We start from the raw sequence: 20,180 nt of genomic DNA, 5'->3' as shown, positions 1-20,180 counted from the left end.
GGAGTAAGAGCTTGGGATTATCGGATGCAAACTAGTATCCATAGGATGGATAAACAACAAGGTCCTACCGTACAGCACAAGGCACTATATTCAGCATCCTGGGATACACCATCATGGAAAAGAATATGAAAAAGAATGTATATACATGTATAACTGAATCACTTTGCTGTACAGCAAAAATTAACACATTGTAAATCAACTATACGTCAATAAAAAAAATTAAAAATTGTCTCACCCAAAGTGCCAATAGCATCCTTTTGAGAGATACTTCCAGAACATCCAAAAACGATCAAATATATATGCATTTGGTCATAAGAGGTTCATTTATAATTGTGAGACCTAGTGCATTTGTCACATTGGTCTGGGTTTCCCTCTCTTGGCCACAGGTGCCAAGTTCAGGAGACCCCTAAAATCAAGCTAAGGAACACCTCCAGGGAGCTACAACACAGTGATGGGATTGGAAGTAGTCACGTTATGAACACCCAATAGCTTTAGCTCCACGGAGTTCTCATTTATTTATAGTCAATAATTTATAAATTACTTCTACTAATCAATAAAATCGCATTAGAGGCAGCAAGTTGGGATTCCCAGCTTCAAAGGAGACTTTCAGATTTCAACGGAAAACTCTGAACAGGAAGAAGAAGTTCTTACCTTGTAGATACAGGACTTGGCATTCAAGAAAAAGAGCTCTATGGTGGCATTGTCCTTTAGGTATGAGATGCTCTCTATATAGAACCTGGAAGAGAAAAACTGCCAGTGAACTACAGAAGCATCAACCAATCAGGCAGAAAATCAAGTGTTCTCCGAGTTACACGATTTGACCTGAGGATAAGGACTCCCAATCCAACAGGAACAAAAGAAAAAGGCATCATCTATTGCTTCCACCATTCCTTTTTGGGAGAAAACAGTGCTTTTCAAGTTCGTTTACCGTGGGTTAGGACCATCATGACTGACAGTCCTTCTCATAGCAAAGAGCCGGCCTGCTATCAACCTCTAAGAGTAAACTTGAACTTGACCATTTACTTCCTTTTTCATTACCTGCTTTCCAATTTTTTTATAATGTCATTTGTTTCCACTGCATTACTTTTTGTCCTAATCACTGTTGAGCTGGAGTTTTAAAAGATAATTTCTTCTGCTTAATCGAAAAAAGGGCCCTATTTCTCCTTGAGATGGTTACAACAGATCTTCGTGAAGATGGCAAGGTGGGCTTTGACGTCTGCACATCCAGAGAGCTGTGGCTGGTGTTCTTAAAGCCGTGATATTCATGCACATGAAGCCAAATGAGAATTGGATTTTTTACCCAGATGAAACTTATGGATTATTTTCAAGACAACACATGCTGAAATTATTTAAGTTTACATTCAGTGATCCTTTACACATCGACTGTGGAGTTTATTCAATTCCTTAATTAGGTACGGCACCTGTACTTGTCTAAGGATCAGCTGCACTGAGGGAGCTGTGATGAGAGGGGAGAAGGAAATGATTGGCACGCAGAGCCTTGGAGGGGAAGAGATTCTGAGTGGGGTGGCAACCCCTGGAGGGCACTGGGTACCTGCCTCATGGGAACTGGGGGCCCCAAGAGGGGGCAGGAGGTGAAATGAGAAGAAACAAGTGCTATGATCGTCCAGAACAGCGTTACGATGTGATGGAAAGAATCCTGGGGAGGAAGCCGAGAGCCCAGTGATCTGGGCCCAGCGCTGTGTGACTCAGGGCAAGTCCCATAACCTTGCTGGGCTTCTGCTTGACAGTCTGTAAAAGACAGCAGGACGTGGTCAGCAGTTCCCCACCTAAGAAGTCTGCTGCTTTCAAATACTGGAACCTAACTCAGATGAAAAAAACAACAACGACAGCAAAACCAACACACCAACACTGGGAGGCAAACAAAATGTGTGTGTAGGCTTGGGCAAGCCTGTGGCCCCCCAGTTTGCAGCCTCTTGTCTACAGACTAAGTAAACAACCTCTTTGCCCATTTTACAGATGTGTGCAGAGGCTGTCGTGATGAATACAACACAGGTTCATTTAAATTTGTAATTGAATCCAGAGTAACTTCAGAGATTAGTAGATATTTTCAATCTACAGATATTAGTCTGACAATTACCATCATGGAGGGTCTACAAAATTTTTGGAAATTACAATATAGTCTTTATTCATGCAAAGGCTGGGAATGAGTTGGCTGGTTGATCTCTACCATCACCCCCTTCCTTACCAAAAAAAAAAAAAAAAAAAAAAAAAAGCACCTGCCCCCGGCTTTTGGAGCAAGTATTCTAGGTCATGGAGGTCTCCATAAAGGGTCTGAGGTGATCTCAGAGGGACTGTAAAGCTGTACTACTTTCACTCCCCTAATAATGGAGACATGAAATATAGTAGCAAATTCTACATCTCAAAGCAAAACACAGTTTTCCCTTGGTATCCACAGGGGATTGGTTCCAGGACCCACCCCTCCCCCAGGATATCAAAATCCTCAGATGCTCAAGTCCCTGATATAAAATGGTGAAGTAGGGCTTCCCTGGTGGCGCAGTGGTTAAGAATCCACCTGCCAATGCAGGGGACACGGGTTCAAGCCCTGGTCCAGGAAGATCCCACATGCCGCAGAGCAACTAAGCCTGTGCACCACAACTACTGAGCCTGCGCTCTAGAGCCCGCGCGTCTAGAGCCCATGCTCTGCAATAAGAGAAGCCACCGCAATGAGAAGCCCGTGCACCGCAACGAAGAGTAGCCCCCCTCACTGCAACTAGAGAAAGCCCGCGCGAAGCAACGAAGACCCAACGCAGCCAAAAATAAATAAATTAAAACAAACAAAGTTTAAAAAAGTAAATAAAATGGTGCAATACAGTCAGTACATATCCGCGGGTTTCACATCTGATCTGTGGATATGGAGAACCGACTGTAAGTTAAATTTGATGTAATTAAAAAGTCTACATCCGTTGTAAAGTTTTTGGCAAGGGGTAGTCAGAATAGCAAAATCAGAAGGAGGGAAGGAAGGCAGACAGATGGAAGGGAAGGGAAAGGAAGCAGAGGAGGGGAGGGGGAAAGGGTGACAAGAGGCTCAGGATGGGGCTCTGGGTGGGTCAGAGCAAAGCCAGCTCAGCTGGGCGACCTGCAGGCGTGGCCTATTACACATCAATCTTGCTTCTGTGCCTGTGTCCGAGCTATTCCTCTCACTTCCAGAACCATCCTCCTGCACACCCCAGCTCACTCCTGCTCCATTCAGCCTCACTCAGGGTCACCACAAGTTTTCGCTGACTCTGCAGACGGTCCCCACAGAAGACCTCCTCTCCTGGGCTCCGGTGACTCCCTCTGCTTATTGTGTGGCCCCGTGGCCCCGTGGTCCCGTGATTTTCTGTTCCCTGAGATGCCTTCTTAGCAGGCTGCTACCTCCTTGAGGCCTGGGACCAAATCTCATTCATTTGTGCATCCCCAGCACTAATCCAGAGCCTGGCACCAACATTTAAGGTTCTATGAATGAAAGACGCTTTCAACTGTTCTCCCCTCCACACACCGTTGGTAGGAGTTCTTACTGGACAGTGAAATGGGCGATGAAGACAATGCAGGAGGGAGAAAAAATAATAAATGATTTCCCAGACCATTTGTGATTGGGGGTCTTATACTCCACACCCAGCCCCGGTCCCTCTGCCCCTTCCTTCACCGTGAACATGGAAAGCTGCTCACGCAGGGCTGCTGATGACTTTCAATCCTAGAGCCAGAAGAACAGCAGAGGCTGCTAGAGTTTGCCAGACAGTGACCTTAGCTCTGGAATAATAATTCTGAGTCTAAAGCTGTTGGGTCTGAAATAACTCAATTTTTTCAAAGCCATGCCTTACATCTTGATCCCATTTGCTTCAATTCTTGAGAATTAAGGAGCGAAGACATTCTGCCCCCCTGCCCCCCATTTTCTCCTCAACAGCATATTAAGAAAAAAAAGTAACACTTCCCTTTCCAACTCTCTAATAATGGAAAACTGAAGCGAGATGGCAAATTCTATGCCTTTTGAGACAGTATCTGTTCCCTGGCTGCACAAGAGACAGGAAGGTGGAGGAAATAACAAGCATATTCTGAGATGGACGGGAAAAAAATCACCTCCTTTTGAAAGAAACTGGAAAGCAGTTTCCTGTTAACCTTTATCACCAAGAAACAGCCTGGGAAATCCTGTGAGTTCCAGGCCTGTCATATTATTGTTCTGTAACCCTGGATATTTAATTCATCCTGAACTTTCCATCTGCGCTAGGGAGCAGGTGAGTCAAAAGTGCCCAGAGAAAAACAGACCTCAGACGTCTCAATCCCACACCGAGGCCCAGCGCACACTACCGGAGAAGACACTTCTAGGGAAATGGGGAGGGTTGACGGTGTGTGTTCAAAGTCTTGATGCCAGTTCTGTTTCTTTAGATTTTCCTGAGAGCCTGGTCAAAGGTCCTCCCTTTGGGCAGTAGGTGGCGATGTTGCATTTGCTTACCTACCAGCGCAGCGGGCTTCCTCAAAGACCCGGTTCACAAAGAAAATTCCAGGTCTCTGGGTAAACCTAAGGAAATGAATGATGTCTCGTAGGTTCAGAGGGTCTGTGTGGACAATTCCAAGTCCGATTCTGTATTAACTATGTGTTTTGGATGCTTTGACGTCTGGGGCCTTGCTGACCCTGGAGGGATGGCCCCTCCCAGGCTTAGCCAATTCCTAAAGATGGTAAAGGATTCACCTGTGAGCACACCTTTTGCAGGCAGACCAGCCAATCCAGCGCCCACATACACTTCCTCGCCTCCCCTATGGGGATTTCACATTCCAGGCCGCTATCCACCTGCCTTAATCATCCCAGGGCCAGCAGCTGGATAACTTGGGACAGTTGTAACATGCCCCAAAGCCTGCTGAAATTATTCAAGCTAGCCAATCCTAAGCATGCTTACCCTGCCTCACCCATTCTTTCCTGCAGAAACCACAATAAAGGCTGGTGCCCACAGGTCCCTCACTCCCTCTGCCTACTGGCCGAGCCTGGTGCTTCCCCATGTGGCCCTGCCTGGCATGGGGTACCCCCTCCTCTTGGGAACCGAGTAGCTATCTCTCTTTTCAATGGCAGTCATCTCCTGATCTGCTGGCCCCAAGTACCTGAATACTAATAAAACCTACAATTTAAAACAGGCTCTTCAGCATATTTAGTAGGACTGAATCTTTTTTTTTTTTTTTTTTTTGGCCATGCCGCACAGCTTGTGGGATCTTAGTTCCCTGAATGGGGATTGAACCCGGGCCCTGAGCAGTGAAAGCGTGAAACCCTAACCACTGGACTGCCAGGGAATTCCCAGTAGGACTGAATCTTAGGGCTTCTTCTTTTTTTTTTTTTTTTTTTTTTAATATTTATTTATTTGGCTATGCTGGGTCTTAGTTGTGGCATGCAGGATCTTTAGTTGAGGCATGTGGGATCTTTAGTTGTGGCATGTGGGATCTTTAGTTGTGGCATGCAGGTTCTTTTAGTTGCAGCATGCAGGTTCTTTTAGTTGCAGCATGCAGGTTCTTTTAGTTGCAGCATGTGGGCTCTTAGTTGTGGCATGTGGGATCTAGTTCCCTGACCAGGGATCGAACCTGGGTCCCCTGCATTGGGAGCACGGAATCTTAACCACTGGACCACCAGGGAAGTCCCTTAGGGCTTCTTTTTGAGTCAAAGGAAACGGTGCTCTAGGCCAAGGGCAAAGCTGGCTTAGTACCATGACTGATGCCACACCCAACCTGACCCAGATGATGCTAATCTGAGGATATATTATCAGAAGGTCTAAGTAGGAATAAATATGTGCTATGCTACTACATGTTTGAGCATATTAAACACTGAAGGCTCTGAAGCCTTGGGGAGTCTGGTCCCCTTTAACGTGTAGAAGTCTCAGGGGGCGGCAGACTGAACACCATCCAGCAAGATGACATCAGCTAGGTTTCCTCCACTGGGCCCCCTCGCTCCTCCTCCTCCCTCTCACATCCACCCCTTGGCACTTGGGAATCACTGACTATTTACAGCAAGTGTTAATTAAATGGCCCAGTGATTTCATTTTGTAATGAACACAAATGTCACATTTGGAAGGCCTGCTTTTGGTAGCAAAAAGGAGCGATCGTAATGAGAAGGATAATTAATACTGCTGTGAGTTTCTGCGGCCAAGTATCTCTGATGTTGAGAATTTCCACAGTGCTGCAAATCCTAACTGGGACACCCAGTTGAGATCTAGCAAGTTCTGGTTAGCAGGCACCTCGTTTTAGATCCATGCCATCATTGTTACCGTGAGTGACAGGAAACAGCACTTGCTGTCTTAATCAGCCAGGAAAGACACCAACAGTCAGGTCATGAACTCAATTGTAAAATCCCCTCTCCCAGATTAAAGCTTCCTGGCATCTCCTCTCTTTCTTTTTTTTTTTTTTTCTTTTCTGTAGCTCACTTTTGTTTATTGTTTGTGAAACTCTAAGTTTGAGGAGACATATCTAATCTCTATTTATTTTCCTACAAACACAGTTGATGACCAGAGCTCCAAGGACATGGCTGGAGAATACATAATGAAAGGAACAGCCCAGACATGGAGGAATCGTCCTGAGCATAAACTTGTATCTACAAAAAAAAAAAAAGGACAGAGGGGCTCCCTTGGGTGGGTAGGCATATTTTCCTTCTATTTTTTCTCGACCTATTTCTTAAGCTTGCCTGGTGGACACTACCAGAGGGTCATTGTTCTCAGTTTGGGGAGCTTGCCTCACAGCATTAAACAAGGGTCTTGCCGTTGAGTTCGATCTTGGTCATACACCGATCACTGGGCTGCTTGTAACGGATGTGTGTGAGGGGCAGGAAGTGGGGAGAAATGAGGCTGGACGGGCATGCACAAGCCAGGTCACAAGGGACATGCGGAGGGCGGCCTTAGCATGATCATGGAAAGCCAGGAACACCATGAGTAGGGGATCAGATAAGAATTCTAGAAAGGTGCTCAGTGGCAACACATAGGATAGAATGGAAGGGGCCAAGGCCAGAAGCAGAGATGAACAAGGAGACTTCAGGACCAGGAGAGGCTTATGAAGGCCCTAATTATAGCCAGGGAGGGTGGGCATGGAAAGTAACGGATGGAGCTCTTAAAGACATGAAAACAAGAAGAGTTCATGCATAAGAGGCCAGAGAAGGGAGCAGGTGGGAGACAGCAGATGATGTCAAAGCCGACTTTCAACTTCCTGGCTTGGGGGGCTGCGTGGGTGGTGGTGTCCATCACAGAGATAAGCAGGTGTCAGGGAAAGAAGAGTGAGTTGGGGGCAGAAAGATGATGACATTATTTGATTCAGACAGGGGAGGGCAGAGAAGCGCCTGTGGAATTTGGTGCCCAGAGACCTCCAGTGACCATGGGGGTGATGGGACCAGAAGCTGGACCCCCAGAGACTGAGGGATCAATGGGACATGGGAAAGGGGGCAGCAAGTCCATCCTTCTGAACCTTTGCTGTGAACAGAAGCGGGAACAGGGGTGGTAGCTGTAGGAGGAGACAAGTCAGGGAGGGTATTTTCTTTTGTGAGGGTGGGAGCACCATGGAGGGGCGTGGAGGGGAGGGGTCAGTGGAGAAGCAGCTTAAGATAGAGAAAAAGGGCGGGGACACTAGAGGGAGAGAGCTCCCTGAGGTGGTGGGAGGGGCTGGAACTGGAGGGCAGGTGGACCCACCAGCCACAGAAGACGGGATGAGGGGTGTGTGTGTGTGTGTGTGTGTGTGTGTGTGTGTAAGAGACAGACAGAGACCTTGGAAGCTGGGGATGGTGCTTGTTCACCTGTTCACTTCTCTCTTCCTACCTCTTCAAATGGTACCTGCAACATAGCAAGTGCCAATGAATATCCGTGAATCAACAACCGAATCCATCGATAATGGTGAGTACGTAGCATGGAGTTCACAAGTGAGAAAGCTGTTGACACCTCACAGTTGAAATGAAGAGTGGCTTTTGGCTCTTAAGGCCCAGCAGTGACGCAGCTCAGGGTGACAAAAAGGGGCTGGTGGGACTGAGGAGTGTTCTTTGTAGAAGAGGAGAGAGCACAGGGCAGGGCAGAACGCTTCCCCACTGGACGTCCCCCTTGTCAGCAGGTGGCAAGTCTTTCTCAAGTGGGACTAACAGCACACATCTCAGCTTCTGGAAACGCCTGCTTTCCCACTGAGGATGCCCCTTCCTCCACCAAGGTGGTTTCCAATAGGGCCGCCAAGCTTTGGGACTACAGGTTGCTTTGTCCCCCGCAGGGGGCGCTCTGTCACGGTGCTGAGCTGGGTAGCTCCAGAGCAGCGAGGTCAGGCTTGGGAGGGCTGCTCTCCACGACACCTCTTGCCCAGAGCTGGGGGCTTCTGTCCTTTGCAGATGGACGCTGGTGCTGCAGGTGTGGCCAAGCGTGGAGCCGAGATGGGCCAAGGTCAGCGACCTCAACTCGGGTCCTCTGGCCCTGTCGCACAGGCAGCAACGGCAGGCTCTCTGGTTAGCAATCCTGATGTCACTTTTCACTTGTGAGACGGAGGCCGCGTGGTGTAAGGGGTGGGGCCCCACCACTGGGGTCAGATCTGGCTGAACCGATACAATAACTTACCAGCCATGCCTGGGGGCAGAATCTACCTAAACATCTTGGCCCTCCATCTCCTTATCTTGATTAGGAAAAATCACACCTGTTTCAAGGATTGTTGTGAAGATAATTCATCCGTAATAATGGACAGTTCCCTCTTCTCTGACCTTTTTCCTTTTTAGGTCATTATTAAGACCCTGATGCCACTGTGACCATTCCTGGTCATTTGACTGATGAGAATTGCAGGGATCAAGTCCCTGTGAGGCTAAATAACGGGTCCGTGAAGGCAGGTTCTTAGCCCTCCTTCCTGTCATTCTGAAACTGTCCTGAAGCCAGCTTCACACCCTCCAAGGAGGAAATGCTTATTTCCTGGCTTAGAGGATGAAGCAAAATTCTGTGAGTTCCAATTCACGTTATTTAATATATTTGGGTCTTATTTTTCCTAATTGGTTGAATGGAGGCCATAATTCTGCCCTCACTCTCACAGATGTTTTGAATATGCATCGCAGCGGAAGAATATATAAATGCCAAGTAACAAGCTATGCTGGGTGGCAGCCCAAACGTAGATCCTCGGTGACACAGGGTTAAGATGTCCACTCCATGAATTCTTAAATCTTGGCTTAAGGCAGCTGATCTTTTCCATGGTCTCTTTTATCAGGTGGTTCTATTTTGCTTTTATTCTCCTATGTAACTGTACACGTGTTATATAGATGTAACATATAGATGTTTAAAGGAAAGGAGAAAGGCAATGAGGGGCTGGAGAGTCAGCCTGCTTCAGGGATGCACGGGTGATGGACAGCTGGGTTCTTGTTTAGCAAGGTCAGTGTGTACGCACAGGGAAAGAGCCCAGCTGGTCAGAAGCTCTTTTAGAGACTACAGCATATTCCAAGGTCTGGGTCTTTTATGAAGATAATTTGTCATACCACTTGGTTGTAGAAAATAGCCTATAGGCATCCTCAGAAAGGCACCGAGTTATAAATTGGGAATTCTTCCCAGGCTGAAAATCAAGGTAAAAGTGCGGAATTCACCCCTGTGGGAGAACCTGCTTCCTCTCTGGGAGAAGACAAATTATCAGTATTTTGATACCATGCTGTTCAGCCGGCTGCAAAGTGGGGACTCGGGCGAGCGGGGGTTCCGGGAACCAGGATCCTTCGTGGCCAGCGCCAGGGAGACACCCACGCCGGGAGGCGATCGTAAAAATTTAGGTGACAGAAGATGAGGGCCTGAGTTCACGTAATAAAGAGGAGAAGGCAGGGCAGAGAGAGATTTCCTAAGTAGCAGCAGAGAATTCATGCCCGTAAGAATTTGAGGGAGAGGAAAGGGGGACAGATTTTAAGATTTAAGCCTATATAACTGAATGGATAATGACGTCAGATTTGATGGGACCACAGGTTTGGGGAGGTGGGGGGTGGCTGGGAAAATGATGAATTTGGCTTTGGACCCGTTGAGTTTGATGTACGCAGGTGGCCAAGAGGTCACTGGAAATAGAAACCTGGGGCTCTCCAGAAAGATCCGCTTGCAGGATGAGCTAGAGAAAGCTCTGCCTTGTATTTCTGTAAGATGTCCATCCCTAAATGTGAATTTGGAGAGTTTTTCCTAATGAGCATTTGGGGAGGCGCCTGCTTTGGCCAACTAGGAAAACGCATGTCCCTGGGTCTTCAGTCACCCCGTCCCCAGTTCTACTGTTAGGCTGGATCTACCTTGGCAGTTCTCTGTGTATCTGGTTCCATGGAGAGACGTTGGCTTGGAGTGATCTGGACCCATCTGCACGCAGAACCTCGGCCACAAACACTTCAACCCAGCAATCTCACGGTGTTCCAGGCTTTTCTCCAAGGCTTGCTCCCCAAACCCACAAATAACTCAACTCATAACAGACACTTGAAAAAAAACAGCTAATATGCAACCAGCCCAGTGTTTTCTCTTCTTGGCTAATGTTCGCAAAAAGCATCACGAAGGAGGGGGGCCTGATCCATGGCAAGTGTACGCACCCATCTCCCACTGCGGGTTAATGACCTGCTTAAATGCAACCGTGTCTCCCTTGATGCCGCCACCCCTCCCGGCGCTACTGTTCCTCTTGGCTGTATAGGATGACTTTTCCATTTATCTGAGAAAAAGGAGCCGCCATTAAAGAGAAGATGACACTGAAATCATGCCCATCAGGGATGGAAATGGCGAAGATTAGATCTGCTATGTTTGCAGCTGTTAAACAAATCAAAAAGGGATTAAATGCAAGTTTAAATTTACTCAGCCAGCTGAGATAATGACACATACTCCCGCCTGTGAAAGGGACCCATTACCTCTGATTTTTGCCTTTCGCTGTATCAGGACGGCTACGCTTAAAACTGTGTTCTTGGCTGTGCTTTTTAGGAGGAACTGAATTGTGAAGCATTGGTGTCCTGCTGTTGAATTTCTGTTCCCATTTTTAAAAAGTGCTGGGTCTATGCATTGAGTGGAAGGGTTAGACATGTGAACCCAAGTACCTCTGCAGCTGTGTAGACAGAAACAGCCTGATGGCTCCCCAGACTGGGTGCTCAGGGAGCCGCCAGATCTGGGGGCTCAGATCCTGGCTTTGCTATGCGCGATTTGTACTTTGCCCTTGAACCCATGACATGATCCCCCTCTGGCTTCACACAACCTTCTGCAAACCCAAGTGGTCAGCCTGGTTGACTTCATAAGACTATTGCAGATATGAACTCTAAGAATCATACAGTTACCTGCAGTCATGAAATTAAACTTCTTACAGTACGTTAATGAACAGAAAATGACTATTGTTTCTGATATATTATTACACCATAGCCTCCCTTAGTGGGAAATGCGTTAATCTGTGGTTTGCTGCTGGGTTTCAGCTATTCCTATCTGGGATAAAACAGGCAAGTTTCAAGATGCCAAGCAGCACTTGTGACAGAAGGAAAGAATACGCAGACTTTTGCTATGTAGCTTCGAAGGCCGCCAAAAGAAACCACGGATTTGTGTTATTCTCAGAGACTTAGTTTCCTTTGAGATATATGCCCTCCTTCCCCCGCAAAAAAGCAAAAGAAAAAGGGTTTTATTTTCATTCCACACAAGCATCCTATTGTCAGAGCACAAACACGTGTGTCCACGCACACACGCCGACATGCTTTACACACTCACGCCCTGTGTTTACATCTGCTGGGAATGAAGCTATACCACAACCTCTATTCCTGGCAGTGAACCAAGACAAACTTGACTTCCCTTTTCTTGGATCGCTCTACCCTCCCAGACTTTTCTGACAAAAGAGGGGGGAAAAAAAAAAAGCGAAAGGATGGATACCCAATGTACATACCTGACACAAAAGTATAAAACCACTGGTCCCGACTTTTTGGGGAAGTCGTGTTCCAAGACTCTTCGATCTAGTTGAAGCCAGTTTAAGTGTCCCCTGAGGAAAAGAGAGACCAGTGGGTTAGGGCTTTGGGTTTTGCCGGAGTTTCTTGGGATGAAGGTATATGTGCTGCAAAACATGCCGGACCACAGATAAACGTGGCCCTCTGCCTCACTCTTAAGTGCTCAGTATTTGCAGAACCCAAGGGAATTATCGGGGGAATACTGCGTCAGCGGGAGATACTGCATGACAGTCAAAGTCGGGGGTTTGAGATCCCCAGTCCATTTCCTCAATGACACTAAAATGAAAAGGCAATCATACTCTCTTTCTTGTCCTGAATTCCCTAACCACCACACTCCTGACTGCCTTTTCTCCTGAAGGCCTCCAAACACACTTCAGAAACATGTTAGCAATCTTCACAACATCTTGCTGGAAGCAGATGGGGTGCAAAGTGAATCAGAGACAGTTTCTTTAAAAATGAAGTGTACACCGACCATACCACCCAGCCACTCCACTCCTAGGTATTTACCCAAGAGAAATGAAAGCAGGTGTCCACGCAAAGACTTTTACACACAGATGTTCACTTTATTTGTAACAGCTCCAAACGTGAAACAACCCAAATTTTCACCAACGGGGGAATGGACCAATTATGATAGAGTTATAGAATGGAATACTACCCAGTGATAAAGACAATGAGCTATTAATACACACAGCAACAAAGACGAATCTCAAGATAATTATGCTGAGCGAAAGAAGCCCGACAATAGAGAGTACAGACTGTATGATTCCATTTATAGAAACCTTTAGAAAGTACAAACTAATCGGCAGTGACAGCAAGCAGATTGGTGGTTGCCTGGGGGTGGGTGATGGGGGGGAATCACAGGGAGGACGAGGAAACTTTTGGTTGGGATGGAGATGTTCATTATCTTGATGGTGGTGATGGTTTCATGGGTGTAGACGTATGTCAATACTTACGAAATTGTACACTTTATGTAGTTTATTGCATGTCAACTTTACCTCATTAAAGCTATTTTAAAGTGAACCACGGAAATATCTGATGATATATAAATGGGGTCACGTCTGCATTTATTTCTTCCTTCCCTCCCACTCTCCCTGCCTCCTTCCATAAATATTAATTGACCACCTTCTTCAAATAAGGGTCTGGAGATGTAGCAGTAAGTGAAATCAACACAGTCCCTATTCCCCTGATGCTCATATTCTCGTTAGGAGACAGACACTCAGCAACTATTTCCACAATTATGTAATTACTAATATTATTAGGACGATGAGTTACGAGAACCTGTAAGAACCTGATCTAGTCCTGAGGTCTGAGAAGTACTGCTGGACGTCTGATTGAGATTTGAAGAATGACAAGAGGAAAGCAAAGAGGAAGGGGAAACCACTTTCCAAGCGGCGGGGCCAGCATGTGCAAATGCCCTGAGGTGGGAAGAAACCTTTGTGTCATGAGAGTAGAAAGGGATGAGGCTGGAGAGTGGTGACCAAGGCCTTGGAGTCAAGTTGAGGAGGTTGGTCTTTGAAGAGCAAGGCAGGATCACAGAACAAGTAGGAGCAGAGCAATCTACCCTTGTCCTTTTCCTCTCCTCTCCTTCCCCAATCTCGGTCCATCATCCTGGAGGTCTCAGAGTCCTATAACCGCCTTGACTTAGTAAGCTCATGCCGAACAGACACAACTGCACAACATTTCCTCAGGGCCTGATGCTGAGTAACACTGATGTTTATAACGTAGATACCTGTGTGAAAGGCTGGTGCTTATTAAACAAAGCTGTTGCATCATTGTATTAAAATGTTTGCTCCTCTAAGCCTCCAAAAAATGAAAGCTAGAGAACACTCCAGAGGCTGCCACCTCCCTTTTGAGATGTCATTCAAACTGCACCTTTTGCACAAAAAAGCAAATCCTTACTTCAATTAAGCCTACACCTGTGGCTCTAGGGGTGAGGATGAGAGCTGCTTTGGAAGAGTGTCCGCCTGAGGAACCTGCCTTCTTTCTCCAAGAATTTTCACCTAGACAAAAATTTTTTTCTATTAACTTTATGTTTCATGCTTGGTGACTCTTCTCTGAGTATAGTAAGGGTAAAAAAAGAATGAAAAAAGAAGTTTTCTAAGCAAAATGACTGGACCAACATCTTCCAGAAAGGCGGGATAAATTCTCGTCCAATGGGACATGGGACCTGGAAACAGAAGGCCTGGAGGCCGCTGTTGTCTCTGGTCACACCTGAATGCCGACAATGCCCCTCAGGGATCATGTTGTTTCAAACCTCTGCACCTTAGCTCATGCTGTTCCCTCTGCCTAAAATGCCTTTCCTCTCTTTCACAGCACAGCAAAGTCTGGCCCATCCTTCAAGACCCAGCTCTCCTATGTCTCCTCCAGAAATCCTTCCCCGACACCCCTTCCCTCACACCACACACCAGCCTGGGCTGTGGGTCCTCCTCTGGACTCACACGGCACCCATCCCAGGCACACCTCTGCTGCTGCACTTCCCAAAGTCTACAGAACTTACTCTGTGTACACACTTTTCCTCAACAGACTTTTTATATCTGAAAAACACAGAGAGATCTATCCTATAAGGTGACAGCATGTGCATTTTTGATTAATTGGAAGGTAAGACAAACGACCTCATTATTGGGGAGTAATAAGCCATAGCCCTTGCTTTCCAGCCTCTGAAAATGTCCCAAATCTCCTAGGATTCTCTCTCTGTGCTCAGCCTCTTGCAAACACGCCATATGCACACTCACCCCAGGACTTTGATCATGCGGTTTCTCCTCATTGGAACAGTCTCTCCATCCTCTTTATATGAATGATAGCCATTGTTCAAGGCTGAGTTCAAGTCTTACTTTTAGTGAAGTCTTCCTTGATTGCCTACGTCTGGGGTTTCTTTCAAACATTTCCAGAGCTTCTGGTTTGTGTCATCTGCAAGGCACTTAGCACTGCCTTGTGCAATTAGTTATTTAAAAAACATGACCTGTCTCTCCATCTAAGTTGTAAGTTTTCAACATTAAACAAACAAAAAAAATCATCCCCAGATCTTAGCACAGCAGTTGGCAAATACTACGGACTCGAAAGTACTTGCTCATTGATCAGATAACTACCTCCAAAAGCAGCTGATTTGTGCCCTGATCTTAATTTATAAAAGTGACTGAGTGACAACACAGAGAGGTCAATGCCACTGAAGGGAAAGTTTAATGTTCCTCACAGTTTCCTGGAAATGAGAGGCACCTACACCATGCAGGGCCATGAGGAGAAGCACCAGTGTTGGTCATAAGGCAGAAAGGAATATGGGGAAGACATAGGCCAGAGACTTTTTTAGGGTTTTTGTGGAAAAGGCAGGGGGAACAGCTTAGGATTGGCTAGTCTGAACAATCCTGGTGGACCCTGAGGCATAAGAGCTGTCCCTGGTTCTCTGGTAACTGGCCCCCGGGGTGATTAAGGACAGGGAGAATGTTGGCTTGGGATGTGAGAGTTACATAAAGGAAGTGATTCAGAGTGTGGCCTCAGGGTCACAGGGGGGATGGAAACAACGTTGGCTGTTAGTTTGGCCCTGTAATGAATGAGGCCAAATAAATACAGAATATGCAAAAACTCGGAACAGAAATCCATTCAATGATCATGGAGATTTAAATTTTAATCTTTTGCCTTGCAATAATTCTTGATAAAGAGTCTGGTGAGATAACCTCTTAAGGATCCTCTCAAGAAAGACAGACTAGAATGGTGCTCAGTGGTTTTCCTCTGGTCCCAAACTCAAGGAATAAGGAGGAACCGAGAGGTGGAACGTTTTACCTGTGCTCTCAAGATCAGTCAATGGGCCAGGCTTGAGAAATCCTCACCCCACCCCAAGGGCACAGCATTTCTGACCACTCAGACCACTGGGGGTTTGACTTGGCTTCTGGGGGCCATAATTCACTTGGTGGAGAATCTGAAAATGGGGACCTTTTGCTTGAAGAGACACAGACATGCACAGCACTTGGATACCACCCTACTGGGTTTGCTCACTGCCCATCTTCTTCATCCATGTTATCAGAGGACAAATAGGTAGATGGATCCCCCCTCCCTAGGTAATTTCATTCCCTACACTCAACTTTTTAAAAGAACAGCAGTCTAGGGACGAATTCCTTGGTTCCCAGCCATATATTAGTTTAGCACTGATCAAGCCATGAAATGACTAGAAAGTGAGAAAATGGTCAAAAAACAGAAAGAACAAGGAGGCCAGAACTCCCCCTAAAGCGAATAGTTGGCCTTGGAAGAAAAATGAATTTCCTTCCCCCATGTGCCCTACTTGGATTCCTCAACCCCAGTTCTGTGAGGGATGGCATCACACATACACACACACACACACACACACACAGAGGCAGGGTTCCAATATCTGCGGGGAGGTGGGCTTCCTGCACCTGGAGTCCCGGGACCCTCAGGTGGAAGGAAGTCGCTCCTTCCACTTTATGTGCCTGTAAAAAAATCTCTCCACTGAAGGTGCTACAAAGGGAAAGCCTGAGGGACCAGTGACCCAGCCCAGGTCCCTCAGGATAACTGCCCAATATTTAGGCAAAAGCTAAGAGATGGATTAAAAACCCCAGTTCTGAGGCCACCACTTTCCAACTTGTTAAAATATTTTCTGCTGATTGCGTTGGGTTCAAAGTCACATTTCCTACACCCAACAGTATCAAGGATTCCTCGCTGTCTGGGATTTTTTTCTTTCATATGTAACACCTCACGTTCCTGACATCAGGTCTCTTCCTCAAACCTCTTTTTTCTTTTTTTTTTTTCCTTTAAGCTAGGGTGGGATGGGAAGCAAAGAGTAAAAGAAGCATTTTCTCTATACAGTTTAACTAAGAGATCCCCGATAGCTTGGATTTCATTATCTCATTGATTTTTCATTTGAGAATGCACATCAGTGCATTTGCCGATAACAAAGCAAAAAACAAAAAACAAAAAAAAAACAGTCCCAGCAGACCCTCAGGGTATTTTTGTTATTGCTTGACTGATAACTATCTTTAAAGCTGAGCGAGATAACACCCCCCATTTGGTTTATGGTGGCAATAGGTCAAACTGTTAGGTCAGTAATAAATATGCAGTTGCTTCGAGGCAACAGAAATTGGATGCATTTATTTAACAGATTGCTTTTAGCTTCTACATATAATACAAATAGATTTTTGGTCCAAGCATTGGCACCTTCAATAGAGATGGCCTTAAGGAGAGCTTTCTTCGCAGAAAGTCACTGGAGGGTGGAGGTGTGTGATAAGTCTATCTGAACCCATCACTTTTTGGACCCCAGGGTAGAATGAGACTCTGTGCCTTCAGAGGTTTTTATTGTAGACAGCTGATTCGTATGGAATGAGCTTCCAAAGAAAGTCTAAACAAGAGATGAAATTCTTACACATGTCACTGGATGGAGAGAGGGGGTGGGGAGTTCTTCAAAAGGAAGAAGATATTGCTCTTCAGTGTCTTTGAATCAGAAGTACGTGTGCTCAGCAAGGACAGCTCAGGCATACTGATTTAGCTAGAATCCCTCAAATAATGGCTTTCAAGTATTGATATGTGGAGTGTATAAGTGAGAGAGAGAGAGCCTGCAAGAGAGATGCACGCACATAGATAAAGGTAAGGAATGTACTGGCGAGCCCAGATGACTAAATCATGGGCTCTTTTGTCCATCTGAATTTATGCCTTTAATTTTTTATTATACGGAGGAATTGTTTGCTCCACTATGTCCTCTGAAGGCTATCCCAAATTTTCTTTTCTAGTACCTTCTACACTCTATCTTAATATTTACCTCCTAAACTAAAAATACAAGCTCTCCAAGGGGTCAAAGGCCAGTTACTTCTGTATCTCCAGGCTTAACAGTGGATGCTAAATAAACATTTGCTAAGAAGTGAATACACTGGCCTCAGATAAGCCCCACAGATCAATATTGCTGTTGGTGCCATGACTGCCCTCCACGTATAGATGCCGCTCCTGCCTTAACTAAACCATCTCCATATTCGATGAGAATTCACCTCGTCCAGGATCCGAGTGCCCCCGTACCACTCGCTTTGGGAAGGAAAAGGTCAGGAGAAAGCCAGGATCTCTAAGGTCCCCTCTGGTTGCCTCATGCTTTTTTACTTCGCTTAGCTGCACACAGGAAGAGTTCTGCTAAAGCCCCTTTCCAGTTACTGAACAGAAGTTTCTGTTGTTTTCCGCAGCATCTGAGGGTCTACGCAGGCCGCCTCCGAGGGGGTAACGAACGCTGAATGTTGCGTTCCCAGAAGCAGCTGTTACAACCCAGGCACCAAGGTTGTAGCCATTGATTTTCTCCTTAGTCTCATGGTACAGAGCATTTAATGAATGGAACTCCCAAACCTATTTCTAAATAAATGACACGCCCAGGGCTGCATCTTGTGGAGGTTTCTTCTGCAATTGGAAAATTGCTTTTCTACTTTATTTTTTAAATTGTACATTAGCTTATGACTGGGAAATGCTCATCAACTAGACCCTTTTCAGATGTCTCAGTCAATGCCAGTCCTGGGATGCAGGACCCAAGAACACTGTAGGACAGAGGATTCTCCCCATTGTCCTGGCATTGGGTCTACGGATGTATTTCCAGTGTGTTGGGGGCATTTTGGACCTTAATTATCCAGATAAATCACACTCCCTAAACAGTACCTATCCACGACTCAATTAATTAAGACATAGTATGTTGCTAAAAAAAAAAAAAAGCCTTACTTGGTTCTTAAACTTAGATTCTGTCTTCAGAGTATCTGTGAACCCTCTAAAACTTAAGCACTAATTATTTTGTTTGTGAACATTTGTGGAGGTGAGGGAATGTAACTGAAATTTCACAGGGGTCTGTGATTAAATAAGAGGTTAAGAACTGCTCATTTTCTTAATTGGTAGGTGAAAATACATTCTAACTGTATGTTGCTTTGAAAATGTGCAATAATGGCTAACTGAGTTTCTTAACCTTTTCCCTCAACTTCCTAAGTACTTCTTAAAGTATTTTTACATGGATACTCATTTACAGCATTTGACAACCAATCCTTAACATTTACAAGAAGAGATTCAAATTTAAATATTTTACATAATCATGACCTCAGCTTGGGGTGTGTTTGACAACTTCTGCTGAATAGTCTAAAAGTTGTTTAGTTATTGCTTTTGATGATGGGATTCTCTGTCAACAATTATTTTTTAATTTTAAAAATTAAAAACTTGGGTGTTACAGGTGTTTGCATATGTCAATATTATATAAGAACCTAAATGGGAAAAGAATTTGAAAAAGAATAGATATATCTATACGTGTAAATGAATCACCTTGCTGTACACCTGAAACTAACACAACATTGTAAGTCAACTATAGTCCAATATAAAATTTAAAAAATATTAAAAACTTGGGTGTTACAGGTGTTTGTCTATGTCTAAACTCCTTGAATTGCACACTTTAAATATGTATAGCTTAGTATGTCAATTACACCTCAATATAGTTTTTTGTAAAGACACCAAAACAGAGGAAATAAAAATTATGACTGAGACTAGATCATATAACCAAGAATAGGGCTTTATGGATTTAAATTGTACAATCAATCAGAACCATAAGTTCTAAAAAAAAAATCAACTTGGTTGTTGAAACAGCAGTGGAAATATTTTGAAAATAACATGTAAAAATAACTTTCCTTAAATGATGGACACCAATGTTTGATAAATGAAAATCTTGATTACTCTATTTGCACTCAAGGAAACATTAAATCTGAACTTCTGAGTTGGTTTGCAAACAGGTTTCCAGCGTCTGGAGTTGGGGAGAGTTTATAACTTTGCAGGTTCCCGGTGTGTGTCCTGATGGGTCCCACACATTCAAAGTTTGAGTGAACTCAGCTTCTCTTCCTGCATCTGGAGGGAGGGAGCAGAGGTAATTTACACCAACATTACCCTTTCTCTAGAACAGGGGTTTTCAAACTTGGCTGCATCTGAGAATCATTTGGGGAGCTTTCAAAAATCTTGATGCTCAGGCCACACTCAGACCAATTAAATCAGAATTTCTGAGGGTAGGGCCCAGGCACCGGCATTTTATAAGGTGTCCTAGGTGACTTTCAATGTGGAGTCAAGGTCGAGGATCATGTCTGTAGCAAAATATTAATAATTATTTTAAGATCAAATTTATACTAGGCTCTTACTTGGCCTCAGAATGTTTTAAAGACCACCAAAATGTCATTGTGTGCATGTATCACCACAATTCAGATATTCACAGATAATCATCTACAGACACACCTCAGAGATATTGGGGGTTTGCTTCCAGACCACCGAAATAAAGTGAATGTCACCATAAAGTGACTCACGGTAATTT

General features: G+C 45.1%; 1 protein-coding gene across 5 annotated transcripts in view; it reads right to left on the bottom strand.

Moving 5' to 3' along the window:
• FRMD4A (FERM domain containing 4A) overlaps positions 1-20,180 on the bottom strand; it is a 491,624-nt gene that overhangs the window by 120,996 nt on the left and 350,448 nt on the right. For all 5 annotated transcript variants that reach the window (XM_059910391.1, XM_059910396.1, XM_059910410.1 and 2 more), the window contains exons 4-5: positions 11,824-11,916; positions 652-736 (exon numbers count right to left, since the gene is read on the bottom strand). In XM_059910391.1, coding sequence (XP_059766374.1) covers positions 652-736; positions 11,824-11,916 — 178 coding nt within the window. The remainder of the gene's footprint in view (positions 1-651; positions 737-11,823; positions 11,917-20,180) is intronic.

The sequence above is a fragment of the Balaenoptera ricei genome, chromosome 2 (assembly GCF_028023285.1).
Source record: "Balaenoptera ricei isolate mBalRic1 chromosome 2, mBalRic1.hap2, whole genome shotgun sequence".
Classification (NCBI taxonomy): Eukaryota; Metazoa; Chordata; class Mammalia; order Artiodactyla; family Balaenopteridae; genus Balaenoptera; species Balaenoptera ricei.
This window is presented reverse-complemented; position numbering and strand designations above follow the sequence as displayed.